The sequence below is a fragment of the Trichogramma pretiosum genome, unplaced genomic scaffold, assembly GCF_000599845.2.
Source record: "Trichogramma pretiosum strain Unisexual culture from Peru unplaced genomic scaffold, Tpre_2.0 scaffold42, whole genome shotgun sequence".
In the NCBI taxonomy this organism is placed as follows: domain Eukaryota; kingdom Metazoa; phylum Arthropoda; class Insecta; order Hymenoptera; family Trichogrammatidae; genus Trichogramma; species Trichogramma pretiosum.
Genome location: NW_019641653.1, coordinates 1,142,074 through 1,155,744, shown reverse-complemented (window position 1 = coordinate 1,155,744; position 13,671 = coordinate 1,142,074). Strand labels below are relative to the sequence as shown.

At 32.1% G+C, this 13,671-nt stretch overlaps 5 protein-coding genes across 6 annotated transcripts; 2 read left to right on the top strand and 3 right to left on the bottom strand.

Annotated features, from left to right (window-relative positions):
- The first annotated feature begins 4 nt into the window (after positions 1–4).
- On the top strand, positions 5–1,287 carry LOC106651869 (RNA transcription, translation and transport factor protein). The gene is made up of 5 exons (XM_014370557.2): positions 5–31; positions 119–190; positions 271–492; positions 561–647; positions 716–1,287. Exons 2-5 carry the CDS (start codon positions 130–132, stop codon positions 1,078–1,080), a joined length of 735 nt encoding a protein of 244 aa, XP_014226043.1. The 5' UTR covers positions 5–31; positions 119–129; the 3' UTR covers positions 1,081–1,287.
- A 378-nt stretch (positions 1,288–1,665) lies between these two features.
- On the bottom strand, positions 1,666–2,965 carry LOC106651874 (AN1-type zinc finger protein 2A-like). Its single transcript, XM_014370564.2, has 2 exons — positions 2,734–2,965; positions 1,666–2,653 (listed from the first exon to the last, which is right to left on the bottom strand). Exon 2 carries the CDS (start codon positions 2,640–2,642, stop codon positions 2,007–2,009), a length of 636 nt encoding a protein of 211 aa, XP_014226050.1. The 5' UTR covers positions 2,643–2,653; positions 2,734–2,965; the 3' UTR covers positions 1,666–2,006.
- A 209-nt stretch (positions 2,966–3,174) lies between these two features.
- LOC111693919 lies at positions 3,175–3,939 on the bottom strand. Its single transcript, XM_023460102.1, has 2 exons — positions 3,467–3,939; positions 3,175–3,385 (listed from the first exon to the last, which is right to left on the bottom strand). The coding sequence occupies exons 1-2, from the start codon at positions 3,627–3,629 to the stop codon at positions 3,309–3,311; spliced, it is 240 nt and encodes a 79-aa protein (XP_023315870.1). The 5' UTR covers positions 3,630–3,939; the 3' UTR covers positions 3,175–3,308.
- A 77-nt stretch (positions 3,940–4,016) lies between these two features.
- On the bottom strand, positions 4,017–5,828 carry LOC106651857 (transmembrane emp24 domain-containing protein bai). 2 transcript variants are annotated; one of them, XM_023460101.1, is made up of 5 exons: positions 5,432–5,824; positions 5,123–5,252; positions 4,965–5,035; positions 4,356–4,482; positions 4,017–4,272 (listed from the first exon to the last, which is right to left on the bottom strand). In XM_023460101.1, exons 1-5 carry the CDS (start codon positions 5,609–5,611, stop codon positions 4,151–4,153), a joined length of 630 nt encoding a protein of 209 aa, XP_023315869.1. In that variant the 5' UTR covers positions 5,612–5,824; the 3' UTR covers positions 4,017–4,150. The 2 variants fall into 2 exon arrangements, with proteins under 2 accessions (XP_023315869.1, XP_023315868.1); XM_023460100.1 differs by having other exon boundaries at positions 4,965–5,252; positions 5,432–5,828.
- Positions 5,829–12,858: 7,030 nt separating this feature from the next.
- LOC106651802 (endoglucanase-like) lies at positions 12,859–13,263 on the top strand. Its single transcript, XM_014370469.1, has one exon. The coding sequence runs from the start codon at positions 12,859–12,861 to the stop codon at positions 13,261–13,263; it is 405 nt and encodes a 134-aa protein (XP_014225955.1).
- Positions 13,264–13,671: the final 408 nt, after the last annotated feature.

The window sequence follows — 13,671 nt, the reverse complement described above, 5'->3', positions numbered from 1 at the left end:
CTTGGAAGAAATTGACAAAGTACTATAAATTGTAGGTAGCCGGTACATAAGAGTGTAGGTACTGCATCTGTCAGTTGCATATCAATTGAACTTTGATTAAAAAAAACTTTGTCTTCAGAAGAGCCAGCAATGTTTAAAAGAAGATTGCAAGCTCTAGAGTATGAAGAATACGATAAAGTCGACGCTAATGGTAAATATTTTAAATTTTAGATATATTTTGAGCATCAAATTTAGTGGTTGAATAAATTATTATTCATTTGATTCTACTAGATTTACAACATGTTAAGAAGTTAGTAAGTTGGCTTGAAAATCAAAAAATTCGACATTACAAAATCGATGACAGAGGAGCGATATTAGATATTGAATCTCAACAATGGCCTGCTACATATGAAAAATATTTAGAAGATGTTGGTTGTCCACAGTTTGAGACCCCATTGGATAAGGTGGAATGGTTAGTGGGTTTGGCTATACGTTTAGAGTATGAAGATAATCGTGAGTATTAATTTATAATTTTTTGTTTCGTTTTGAATAAACATGCTCATTATTATTGTTGTTTCTAGGTGATACATACAGGCCAATAAAGGGCACCAAAAAGAAAAGTGATCAGCCAGTAGTTAAATCAACTAATCCCTTAGATAATCTTGATTGTAAATATAATTTTACATAAAAAAATAACATATTTTTAAAATCCTAAACTTTAACATTTTAATTTCAGTTCAAAGTGAAGATTTTAAGAAAGGAGTTAGTGAATTAGCCAAATTATTGAACATACCACAGCACCCTAATCATTTAATAACTCTTGAAGCATGCTCCAAGTTTATTTGCAAGAGATTAAATGAAGAAGCTGTAAAAAATCCAGGTTCAGTTATTGTTACTGGCCAACCTTTCCCTATAATGGACACTAATGCTGGATTTAAAGTCAAGGATCCTTTCTTGAATAAGGCAGTTACAATTTTAAGTTTGTTATATATTCAAGATCTGAGAGACCTCCAAACAAAAATCAATGAGGCTATTGTAAGTGTACAAACAATAACAGCTGATCCAAAAACTGATACTAAATTAGGTAAAGTCGGTACATAAATTAATTCATAATATAATACGTAAATTTTTGTTTTTTCTGTTGCTCAATGAATTTCAAAAATCTCAGCTGCTCAAATTTAATTATACTAAAATATAGAACAAAATATTGAATTATTAATTTAATACATCAAATTAATATATCTCTTTAAAAATCACCGATAACAGTTTTCTCAAGTATATTTAAATATTTCATGTGATATCGAACTTTTTATATGAAATTAATATTAGAACTAAATATTTAATTGTGTATTTAATGCGTGTGTGCATTTTTATAAATCATGAAAAATAATTTTGAGGTCTTATGATTCATAAGATTCAAAAATCAAATAAAGCAAAGAGTTTGGTAAAGTTTTGTTGTTTTTATTAATAGATAAACTTGAAATTTAAGCTGAAAATTCATTTGGAATGTACAATTCAAAAATTGCCTTGGTCAAAATGTATCACACTTAACAACTTTTGAAGTTGATTTCCTCTAGTAAAATATAAAAATATTTTTTAATCTATATTAACAAAATCAGTGAAATATTTGTATTTCATACTTTGTATAACAATTTTTTTTAGATTGTGCTTAAAATTAGAAATTGTGCATTAATTAAACATTAAAATTTATTATAATATAGGAAGAATTTTTTTATGTAAATTTTATAAAATAGGAAAAATAGCACATGGATAATTACTTTTTCCAGAATAATCACTTAAGCACCAGTTAGTGAATATATTTACATATAAGATTTTTGTTTAACTGTATAAATTTAAACATATTAAAATTGAAGTTCATCAATTTTATATTTATAAAAATTTATAAGTAGATAAGATATTTTAATTGATGAATTCTAGACAACTTCAAATTATCAGAGTCCAATGTTCAGTACCCAAGCGTTATATATTCTGCCTATTAGCAGAAATCAAAATTTTATAACTAATATTCATGATAATTGACATTTGTTTTGATTTTTCCATGCTGAACACTCTGCTGGTCTTCCCTCTTGTTCATTAATAGAAGCTTGAAGAGCTGCAGCAAATGCTTCATCTTCATTTAAAGTACCTTGCACTCCACGAAGCAAATCTTTAGTATTTTTATTTCCACTTCTTCTTTTATTCAATTCCATCTTTTCAATAGCTTCGAGTCTTTTTTCTCTCATTGCTTGATCACGTCCTATACAGGAATGATCAGTGGGATGTCTATGACCCAAGCAATAATTATAACTACAATCTTTGCACAATACTGGAATTAATTCTTTGACTTTACATCCTTTCTTAGAGCATTTATTTGTAAAAATTCTTCTTCTACGGTCTTTGTACCCTGATCCACATTCATTGTCCAAGTGCATGCTTACAGCATAATCTGGTGGATCACCCCTCTTGGATGGTACTGGAGCATTGCACATTGGACAAACTGGTACTTGAACATCTTTTTTATGAGCACTAGGACAGTTATGATTTGCATACGACATATGATCTCCGCAAAACATCTTTTCACAAGCGTCACACTTTATTGGTAAAAAGTCCAAACGATTGCAAGTTTTGACATCGCAGTGCTCACCTAAATGTGGCAACTCCATTTTAACCAGGTCTGAAAAGTAAAAACAAACCCTGTCAGATTGTCACTCGGATCTATTTACAGGTCTTCACCAATGACTCTTTAGCACTTACGATTAGAACGTCCTTGTTATATCAATGAAACAGCAACTGAATGATTTGGCTACAACGTTGACAGTATTTATACATATGAAAATCTCGCAGAAGCTTGCGTAAAATTTTACAACCTCTGAGTCATTTCAAACAATGACTGACCAAAATTGCGATGTTCAATAGTGCAACATCAGCCCTTGCTCGAAAACCATGCGGAATAAGCTCGAGTCTGCTGAGTTTTGTTCATGAAATAGCAAAATTCATATGGCATGTTATTGCTTCCCCCTCCTTCTATTATGACACATCACACAGGTTATTCTACAATAGTATATTAACATTGCTAGGAGCTAACATCATAAGGATTATTAGGAGTTCACATCAGGTGATAGATAAATGTTTTTCATTTGTTATTAACATATTTTTAAATTTTATTTACTATTTACAATGTTTTTTTTTAATGTGAAACTCTAAAAATAATATATATTTACATATTGCTGGTATTAAAATTATTTCACACTTGGTAAAATATAACTGTAATTAAGTCAACGTAAAAGTCAAGTCAAGAGCAAAATTTTTTTTTAAATATTCAAAAAATATCAGTTCTCCGCTACTTCGTATTTCTGTCGAAAGGGAGGGAAATCGAAAATTCTAGCTAAACCAATTGCCATCGATGCTGCAAAAAAATTGTCCGACTTATAAATTTTATCAAAATATTTAACTATAACTAATGACTGAATTGTCGTGAAAATTTTACCTCCACCTGCTGTAAACATGATAGATTTTCCGGCAACTTTTGTCATACCCCTCGCATGATAAAGTATGTAAAGTCCGGCACCAATGAGTCCGGAACCACTAACTAATCTGCAGCCCCAACAATCTCTGTCTCTGCTAGATATAATACTTCTGGCTTCTGTCATTTTTTATTTTTTAATTTATAAATGATCTAGTTAAATTTAAAAATATACGAGGAAATTTAGGTTAGGTAGTCATAGAAAATACACCGATTTAGCGTAATATATTGTAAGATGTCTGCATTGCACGTTACCAGACTAGCTGACGTTTTTAAGCATTAAGGTGCTGAAGTATTTCTACAATTAGACTCTATGATTAAGATATAAAAAGTAGACTTTCATGAAAGAAACATTAAATGAAATTTAAAAGTTTATTGATAATTTTATAATTAATCATATTTAATCATAATTATGAAAATGTTTAACAAAGTGCATTAAAGATTTGTAATTAATTTGTATTGTGTATCAATACTAAATCTATTAATATACAAGTTAATAAAAAAAATATTCTCATTCACTTTGCACCTTGAGAAAGAAGCAAGAATTCTTTTATTCCACTCAGCTCATTCGATTCAACAAATCATTTATTTTATGTACATTTGCAACCCTAGCTGCAGTATAGATGTATGAGACACAGAATAGAGTTTTTACTCAATCAGCTTCTTTGCCCTGAAGAAACGTCTCAAGTAAAATACTTGCCATGTGGCTAAGCCTAACAAGCAGATCATGGAAAATATACTGAAGAATAAGACTCTGGAATTAGTTGCCTCTGTAACATATTTATAAATTAACATGTGATATAAATCAATTAAAAGTATTCATAATTTTAAATATTCGTTAAAGTTGAATTACCATTAGTATCTCTCATTTCTTCTTCATTTTTACGCATTCTAGCGAAATCTTGGACAATAGCTTCAGATAAATCTTCCAGTTTTTTAAGTTCTACTTCTATGGGCTTCAGTTTTGCAGCTTCTCCAATCTAAGCAAGGAAAAAAAGTTGTATTACAATAATTATTACTAGATTTTCATTATGTTCAATTTCACTCATAAAATAAAAGCTTTGGACTGTAATAAATAGTCATAAATAATGTTAATAGCTTTTCATAATTGCTCTACCTCTAAATTTATGAATTAATGACCAAATGATTGATCACTGATAAATAAATGTTGCATCTATCATGCATCAAATAAAATATTTAATAACTCATTATAATTTTTTATACATGAATTTAACTCAAAACAATGCTTATACTTGTGAATACTATAAAGAAATAATTGAATGGTGTTATACGGGAGATCATGCCTTTAAAACTGCACTCAAAACTATAAGAACTTTACCAAAACCTGCTTGTCCAAAAAAGCCACATAAAAGAAATAATGTATTTAAAGAAAATTGTATACAGAAAATTGAAAATAATGTAGGAATAATTAAAAATGGTAAAAGATGTCTTTTTAACTTACACCTTCGTAACTTTTGGCTTCAATACCTTTCTTGACAGTGAGAGATACTTCTTGCCTCATACCCCTTTGATCTGAAAGCAAGAACCACAAATTTAGTTTGTTTAAAAAAATATATTTTTCAAAAATAAAATTTGTTGAAAATGAATCAGAGTACATACGTTGTGGCACATGAGATGAGAAACAAATCTCAAAAGTATCATATGTTTCAGTGACAAATGTAAATTTAGAAACTTTGTCATGTTGAACATCTTCCTTTTGGGCAAGGATATGTCCTTTTGAATCTTGAGTCTAAAGGTAAAATTAAACAATTTAATTACCGCAAATTATTTGTTCTTACAAAAAGTCAATAAGGGAAAATTTTCATTGTCAAAATATCGTTTAGCAATGTTGCTGGAAGCGAGCATATTGCAGGTTAATACACAATTCGCGGGCGCATAACTCCTTTGGTCGATGCAAGCCAGACTCACCACAAAGTTGACCTTCTGGCCGGGAACCTCCGAGACTTTGTACTCGCCGGTGACAGGTACCTTGCCTTGGATTTCTTCTCGAATACACTTACGCGTATTTGGCTCCAAGTACCACATAATACATTGCGCTTGCACGACAAACAGCAGCAGCAGGCAGAAAGCCGATAACTTGTTAAACATGTTGGAAGTCTTTGATTATTATCCGAAACAATAAGCAACGAACCGAGTCGAACGAAGGGACGATATTAGTTCACCCGCAAGGACGAGCGTCGTAATTAATAAAAAATTCTAACAATCGTCGATCAACATTGCGATGAGGTGGCAAGTGACGACTGAGATGTGTACTCTCTGTTCAGCAGCTTTCTTATCGAGGCAGCTGGCGTTGTATGTTTATGCGGTAGACTTCTGCGCGCGTTGCGGACGCTACGTCAGCTCCCATACGGCCAAAAACAGTCACAGTTCCGACAGTATTCGCAGATGCTGCAGGTGAAATCACAATGTTCAATACTTGGCATATGTTTTCAAATACTTCTTGTTTTGATTGAATTTTGCAAAATTTGTATATGTAGAAGAATTAATTATAGTGAAAATAATGTAACGCGACAAGTACACACATTAAGACATATAGTTGTTTATTTTCAATTCAATCCTGACTAAAAATCTGTTAGAAATGATTCTATCTAAGAATTTATAATATATTCGTGAAGGGAGAATATGCTCATCAAGAAACGCCGCAAAAAATGTTAGTCTTTTCTTCTAAAGCCATATCACTGATATTGAGAAAACCCATTTAAAATATGTTGCATTTCAATAGATCCAGCATACACGAAATGATAAAAATTTAAGTTTCGCGCTCTCGCGTTTGCGGGATCTACGTTTACGAGTTACGACTACCACAGCTAGCGCGTTTATGACCACGAGTCAGTCAGTAGTGTGATGCTGCCGCTGCTGACGCCACACCTTCATCGCTTCTGATATCCCGATCGTCATTGGCGAAATTCGCAAAACTTTGCGCGTGCTTTTCGTCATCGGTCATGCGCAAGAGGTGGAGGCACATGCAGTTTCGACTATACATTCGCAATTGCATACGAGTATATTGTCGCTTACATGAAATGGCCCCTATTTTTCCACCACTCGATCGTTCGTAGCCCCCTCGCACGATTCTGCGCTCCTGATACACATGTGCGGATTTCGCAAAACTGGCTATTTGCTAAGCCGCAACTCACGAGCCCCGGCGCGGGAGAAGCACCTCGCGCCAGTCTGAAGCGCGTGCGCTCCTTGATTAGATAAATGTATAAAGACCGTTTGAGCCTCCACCGCACGTACACAGGCAGCGATGTTAGTCATAATATAATGTTGCCGCTGCCCCTTTATATAAGTACTGTATATACTTGTTCCGCTATCGTGTTTGCCTGGTACGCGCTCGCGAATTTCGCGAAACATTTGCCATTCGTCATCGAAGATGCGTAAGACATTGCTATATTGGAAATTGATGAGCGATATCGGCGCTCTCCTCTTAGACCGTGATGAACTCCTAATAAACGTTTGCGAATTTTTGCAAAACTTGATTGCGAATCTTTGCATAGTGGAGCAATAGGGAGCACATCTCTCTCGCTCCCTCTTTTATACCGAAGCAGAGAAGATAAAACTTCTTTCGTTTTATATTTCGCTGTTACATTTTCATGAATTTCGCGAAATATCGTTTGCTTTGCATTATCCATCTCACCACCCGCACATGGTATAATAAGAATCAATAACCGACGTGGAAATAAAGGGCGCTAACTTTTCCTAGTGCTGTGATCTTCTATTACCGATAGTTGAAAATTGTCGCGTGTATTATTTATGTACTAGTTGCCGCTGAGCGCGCATGTTACAAAATAGCATATAAATTTGAATAATTTTTATTTATAATTTTATTTATAATTTGAATAATATTATTATACAACAATACATAATAATTATACATTATTTATAAATATTTTAAAATTTTTATTGTGTGACATGATCAGTTATATCAGATAAGTAATCAAATGATGCCTTTTGTAATTTTTTCAAAAGAAAAATATTTTTGTCGCTCACTACCAATTTGTAGGGTAAGAAATTTTTTCTTTGTATGATTTTTCTTTTTATAATTATTTTATGACCTTAATAAAAAAAGTGCTTCCACGTAGAATTTTCCGTAATGTCCTACGTCCTACATAAATGTTTTGAAATTTTGATTTCAAGTGCCAAAAATTGTTCTTTACGTAGGCTTCGAATCCTAAAAAAAATTAAAAATAATTTTCAATCTTTTGATGTTTATTCTCATTTTGATGTTTAATGTGAAAACTACAGGTAAGAATTCTATAAGTAAGTATAGGTAAGCATGTATGTATGTATGGGCTATTCCACAACAGGTGTTGCAGGCCAACACGGTGCAGAGTAACAAGCAGAATATCCTCAAAACATGAAAATCCAACTTTGAACCCTGTAGATCCATAAAGGTTGGACCTAGGGGGTTGTGATGTTCAGAATTTTCATTTTTCATTGTGTTTTTGAAGAGTAAATGGTTAGTTTCAACTTCATTTTTTGGCCTGAAACACCTGTTGTGGAATATCCCGTATATGTATGTATGAATGTAATGTATGTATGTAAAGTAAAGATAACTAAAATAATTAATATATTGTTAAGCTATTATATTTAATATTTGCAAAATAAAATCAAGTCTTCGATTAATTTGCGAAAAATATCAATCAGATCTTAGAGACGAAAAGCAAAATAGTAATAAACTCTCCGTTTATTGTAGCCCGGAGGAATATTTTATAAATAAAATTATAACTTTACACTTAGATAATTGTAATTAATTTTATTTTATTTTTGTTTGTAGAATCTTCTTCGACGAGGACGTGGATGAAAAAGAGCTTAGTCTAATAGTCGAATCTTATTCGACTTCAGTGGTAGATGAAAATGATACTAAATCGGGTGAACCTGAAGTCAAGAGGCAAAAAAAAACTAATATTACAAGATAGCTTTGTTGATTACGTAGTTTTTGCTTAGTTATTTTAACATGTATTTTTTACATATTCTTCTCTTTCATTTATCATATGATTTATCAGCGTTTGATAATAATATTGTTGCGTTAAAAAAAAAAAAAAGAAAAAAAACGCGACGCGCTAGATGATATAATAAAAGTTTTATTTATTTTCAATATTGATTTTGGCAATTAGCAAAACAGCAATATAATTTATAATGAGATTGCGCTGGATCCTGCACAAGGCATGAGTATTAAAGAAGCAAAATCGGGCTATCATTCGATTTATTTCAAACTCTGTTTAGAGTGTAAAAATAATCTTGACAATACATTTTCTCATGTGTTTTTGTCTGCAGAATCGAATGCCGTAGTCAGTTTTGACCTAGGAGTACAATTTCCTACAAAAAAATATACTTTTTCGATCGTTCTTTTTCGCTAATTCCGCAAAGTTCATTTTCGAGCGAGTGGCAAATGAACAGAATAAATCTAGAAAATTTTTAGACACCACCAAAATTTAGGGATTTTTATGACGAATCCAATGGTATATATAAGTATACACTTTGAAATTATTTTAATGCAGAAAAGTACAACTTTATCCCAAAAAACGATGTTACGAAAAATTGAAAAATCGAAAAGTGTATTAGTTTCTTCCAGGAAATGGCTAAGTAGAATCAACTATGGAAAAAATTCCATAAAGGTATTTGATAGGTTTTTTTCTCACCTTTCGAACGCCGGTTTTAGAAGTAAAAAATTCGCAAGATTCGCTGAGATACAGCTATTTTTGCACGATGCATTTTTTAAGCTTAAAATTCAATAATTCTGAGCAAGCTCTATTCATTAAAAAACCAGCGAAGCAGAATTTAAGCTAAAAATCAGCGAATCTTGCGAATTTTTAACTTCTGAAACCGGCGTTGCAAAGGTCAGAAAAAAACCTATCAGATAGTTTCATGGAATTTTTTCCATAGTTGATTCTACTCAGCCATTTCCTGGAAGAAACTAATGCACTTTTCGATTTTTCCATTTTTCGTAATGTCGTTTTTTGGGATAAAGTTGTATTTTTCTGCATTAAAATAATTTCAAAGTGTATACTAATTTACACCATTGGATTTGTCATAAAAATCCTTAAATTTTGGTGGTGTCTAAAAATTTTTTAGAATTTTTCTGTTCATTTGCCACTCGCTCGAAAATAAACTTTGCGGAATTAGCGAAAAAGAACGATCGAAAAAGTATATTTTTTTGTAGGAAATTGTACTCCTAGGTCAAAACTGACTACGGCATTCGATTCTGCAGACAAAAACACATGAGAAAATGTATTGTCAAGATTATTTTTACACTCTAAACAGAGTTTGAAATAAATCGAATGATAGCCCGATTTTGCTTCTTTTTTGGAGCACGTTTTTAAACTTCAAAAATCTATCGACACCATCTAAAATCATTTTTTTGAGTTTTAGTTTACGGGAAAATTCATTCTAAACCTCAAACTTTCCGATTCCGATGGATCCCCCGAGATACAATAAATTTTCGAAAAAGTGGACCACCCTTATGAGTATACGTTCTGTATACGATATACAGCGTAAGCTGAACTTACTTCATCGTCGCAAGTAACATCGCTTTCGCTCCTTTAATATGTGCTTGCACGCCTTTTGTTGATCCTGTCATTGCTGCAGCTCCGTAATATTTTTGTCCAACAATATTTTCGCAATTTAGACCTATTTTGCGTAAATAATCTAAAATTGCATTAGCTATAAATTCGCTTGTTGCGTGCTCTAAACGGACAAATCCTAAAAAAATCCTCAACAGCAATGTAGCAATTGTTACTTTTTTTATGTATCGTATACATACGGTTATTTGCTCATAACCTGAGATATCCGCAGTTTCATCGGCGAGAATTGAAAATACTGTAGCCTCGTTTATATAACTCACAGTTTTTTTTTTATTTATTATAGCGCCACAAATATCTATAATTTCCTTCTAAATCGTTGGGCTGGTGTTTTAGCATTTAAAGGTGCAGATTTGACGTGTTTTTTTAAATTTTTATCGCCACACTTGACTCTCATGCGCCAAATTGCCCTAAAATTTCCATCATTCACAATTGGCTTTTCATCATCGATAAAGAGCGATAAAGATAAAATAGTCGAGCATAAAACTGAACCTAATTTTCGAAAAACAAAATCTCAAGGCCCCAGATTCAACGATTACTCATATTGTATGGTTTAAAAGAAGGTATACTAGTTTTCGCCGTTCAATGTAAAAAAAGTTTCCACAATTTTTTCATATTCAACACTCAATAAAGCAGATTTCAGGAGAATCAACCGATTGCTTTATAAAATACTTTCTCCTCGGAAATATAAAGAATCTAATTTCTTCACAGTAGCAAGCCCGCATTTCATGAAAATTTTGTACACAAAGAATCTATTGTAATTTTTTGGTCGCAAACTCATTCGTTTCAAATCTTATATTGATTGGAAGACTATAATATCTAACGTCGAGAAATTATAGTTATAAAACCAAATTATTATATTTATATAAGCATCAGCTAGCTGCTGCCTCCACGCATCATTTTTTTGCTAAAATGAAATGATCGATTTGCATAAAATATTCCTACATAAAATTTAGTTAAAAAAAATATTTTAAGCGATACATAGCATTTTAAACGTCAATAGATCAATCCTCAATCTTCTCTATTACGGATGTCTGTCTTAAGAAAGTATGTGCCATATCGTGATTATTATTGCCCGACAATTTTTCAAAATGAGCACGCGCGTCATATAATATAAAATGTGTACAGTGCGTCATCGCATCAATAAAATCGAGTCTAATCAAGTACTGCTTGTCTGTATCGTTACGAATCTTTATACTCGTGAACTTAGATCTGCTGTTTTTTTTTCGTAAAATTCATCGAGTGCTAAAAGTGTGAGCCCGCGCGATGCTATTCTATTAATGACAATTCGACACGCGATAGAATTTTTTTCGTGCTTTTTTCGTGTCGATAATGTGAATCGCTGCCAATGCTTCTTTTGTGTTATTTTTGGCTTTTTATTGAGAAATTAAGAGTCACAGACAAATCAACGATATGAATTCAGTTACTGTGCATAGTAAATTAATTTATTTAGGATTGATAAGGGTTCGATTCGTACAATGACCCCGTATCGAAATATGTTTGCATAAATTCTCAATTTAAATAAACTTTAACAATAAACGACAATAATTTTAGGTGTAAACAATTATTTTTACATTTTGTATACGTTCGACATATATATGGTGAAGCTCGATAATTCGAGTTTTGACCTCTCGATTAAATGAGAATACGTGGTAATGATTTGCGATGATTTGAGAAGATAAAGTATCATATTTTTAAAAAGCTTCAAAAGCTTCCTTACAGTTAAAATTTACTCTACGTAGACACATAAAATTTCGGTGCGTCAAATTCGATAAGATTATTTTTAATTTTATTACTGTCGACTATTACTTTCGGGTCGTCTGTACGAAGTGAATTTAACAAATCTCGGCGCTTACTTGCTTCGTTTTCTTCATAAGAGAGCTGCGAACCATTGATAACGCCTCGTAAGTTCTTATTCCTGTGGGTATACTCGTTCGGAAGTTGTTTCCCGTAAAAAGTAATTCTCAATTTATCATACTTTCATTAATTTAGAAAAATGTCAGTGTTTGTGGTCAAATTTTTTAATAAATTAACGCTAAAAAATTTAATGAAATAATTTTTTACTTGAGTGTTTCGAGTGTAGTTTAAAAGCAAATTTCTATGTAATGTTTTGATTCGAGTATTGTGAAGAAAAAAATATGTGGTAAATCAAGGATCAGTTCATTCGACTAACGGAGTTTTTGTGTTTTACTATTTCAGCTTAAATTTATCTCATGAGAAAGTTTTATAAAGTCTAAGAAGTCTTAAAAAGTCTTACAAGAGTTCGGATTTCGTACACTTGATGCTCGAATAGTTTTTCCACCATGACTTTTGGCGAGCTTGGATTTTGATCAAAAAAGTCTTTCAAAATATTGAAAACTATTATCAACACTTAATAACTCTCAATAACTCTCAATAACTCTTAATAACTCCTAATAAATCTTAATAAATCTTTATAACAATTATTGTCACTTGTAAACAATTTTTTTAAATTAAATGAGCAATTGCCTTAACCGTCTGAATATTTCGGATACAAAATATCAGGTTTCAAATAAATTTTTAAAATTTATTTATATCATTCAAACCTCTTATAAAGTTTTATTAACTCTTAAAAATCATGGTACGAAATCTGAACATTTATAAGAATTTTAAAGACTTATTTAGACTTTTAAAGAGTTTTAAAGAGTTTTTAAGAATTAGAGTGGCGATGAACTTCCGTAGGGATTCTATTGACATTTTCTATATTAACTAATAAAGTTTAAATTTGTGCAGATAACTATGAGATCAATGAAGATTTTATTCCTTTTGGTGGCATTAACTGCATGTGCCAGGGCATTACCAGCAGGCGAAGCAATGGAACAAAACGCGATTCCCACCACAGATGTTGACGCAGCTGCTGAACCAACAGAAAACCCAACTGAGACACCAACTGAGACACCAACTGAGACACCAACTGAAGCACCAACTGAAAACCCCGAAGAAGCAAGCTCAACAGCTGGTGGTCTGGTTCACCGTCAGGTGGAACCGTCTAGTCCAGCCTCAAAGAGCGAGATCCAAGAAATTTTCACTGCCAGCTTGGCTGACGCGTCCTCCCAGATGCAATCAACCCTCGTGGTCGCGCTGATGGTCTTGGTGGCTATCATTATCACGATGTTGGGCCTTTGCATGTGTGCAATAAGATGAATAAAGTTTTATGATTATACATCGATACTCATAAGTTCATCTCTTCAAAAAAGGAATGGTCTGAAGTAGGAGCGATAATTTTTTTATGAGAAAGCTGTGTACCAATGAATTGGCAGCAGTTTTTTCTCTCTTTTCCTTTTCTATCCCTGTATATCCAAGTGTCATCGAGTTTTTATGTGCTAAGCTTAGTTATCAATGGCTTAGCAAACTCAAAACAGGGCATCTTATATTCTTGAATAATGTAATGTCTAAATTTTATTGTGAATAAAGATTTTGAATGATATTTTTTATCAATTTTACAAAATTTATTCATTCCTAGGTATTTGTCAATTGACAATATTACAACACACAAAACATGTATTTATATTTTAAATAAAATTTAACATTATTCGTTACATATTGATAGTT

Excerpts from the sequence above, each read along its gene's own strand:
- LOC106651869 (XM_014370557.2), top strand. The coding sequence starts at position 130 with ATGTTTAAAAGAAGATTGCAAGCTCTAGAGTATGAAGAATACGATAAA. Across the intron at positions 191-270 it reads CGATAAAGTCGACGCTAATG|ATTTACAACATGTTAAGAAG; the intron begins GTAAATATTTTA and ends TGATTCTACTAG. Across the intron at positions 648-715 it reads TCCCTTAGATAATCTTGATT|TTCAAAGTGAAGATTTTAAG; the intron begins GTAAATATAATT and ends TTTTAATTTCAG.
- LOC106651874 (XM_014370564.2), bottom strand. The coding sequence starts at position 2,642 with ATGGAGTTGCCACATTTAGGTGAGCACTGCGATGTCAAAACTTGCAAT.
- LOC111693919 (XM_023460102.1), bottom strand. The coding sequence starts at position 3,629 with ATGACAGAAGCCAGAAGTATTATATCTAGCAGAGACAGAGATTGTTGG. Across the intron at positions 3,386-3,466 it reads CATGTTTACAGCAGGTGGAG|CATCGATGGCAATTGGTTTA; the intron begins GTAAAATTTTCA and ends ATTTTTTTGCAG.
- LOC106651857 (XM_023460100.1), bottom strand. The coding sequence starts at position 5,611 with ATGTTTAACAAGTTATCGGCTTTCTGCCTGCTGCTGCTGTTTGTCGTG. Across the intron at positions 4,483-4,964 it reads AAGCCAAAAGTTACGAAGGT|ATTGGAGAAGCTGCAAAACT; the intron begins GTAAGTTAAAAA and ends TTCCTTGCTTAG. Across the intron at positions 4,273-4,355 it reads AGAAATGAGAGATACTAATG|AGGCAACTAATTCCAGAGTC; the intron begins GTAATTCAACTT and ends AATATGTTACAG.
- LOC106651802 (XM_014370469.1), top strand. The coding sequence starts at position 12,859 with ATGAGATCAATGAAGATTTTATTCCTTTTGGTGGCATTAACTGCATGT.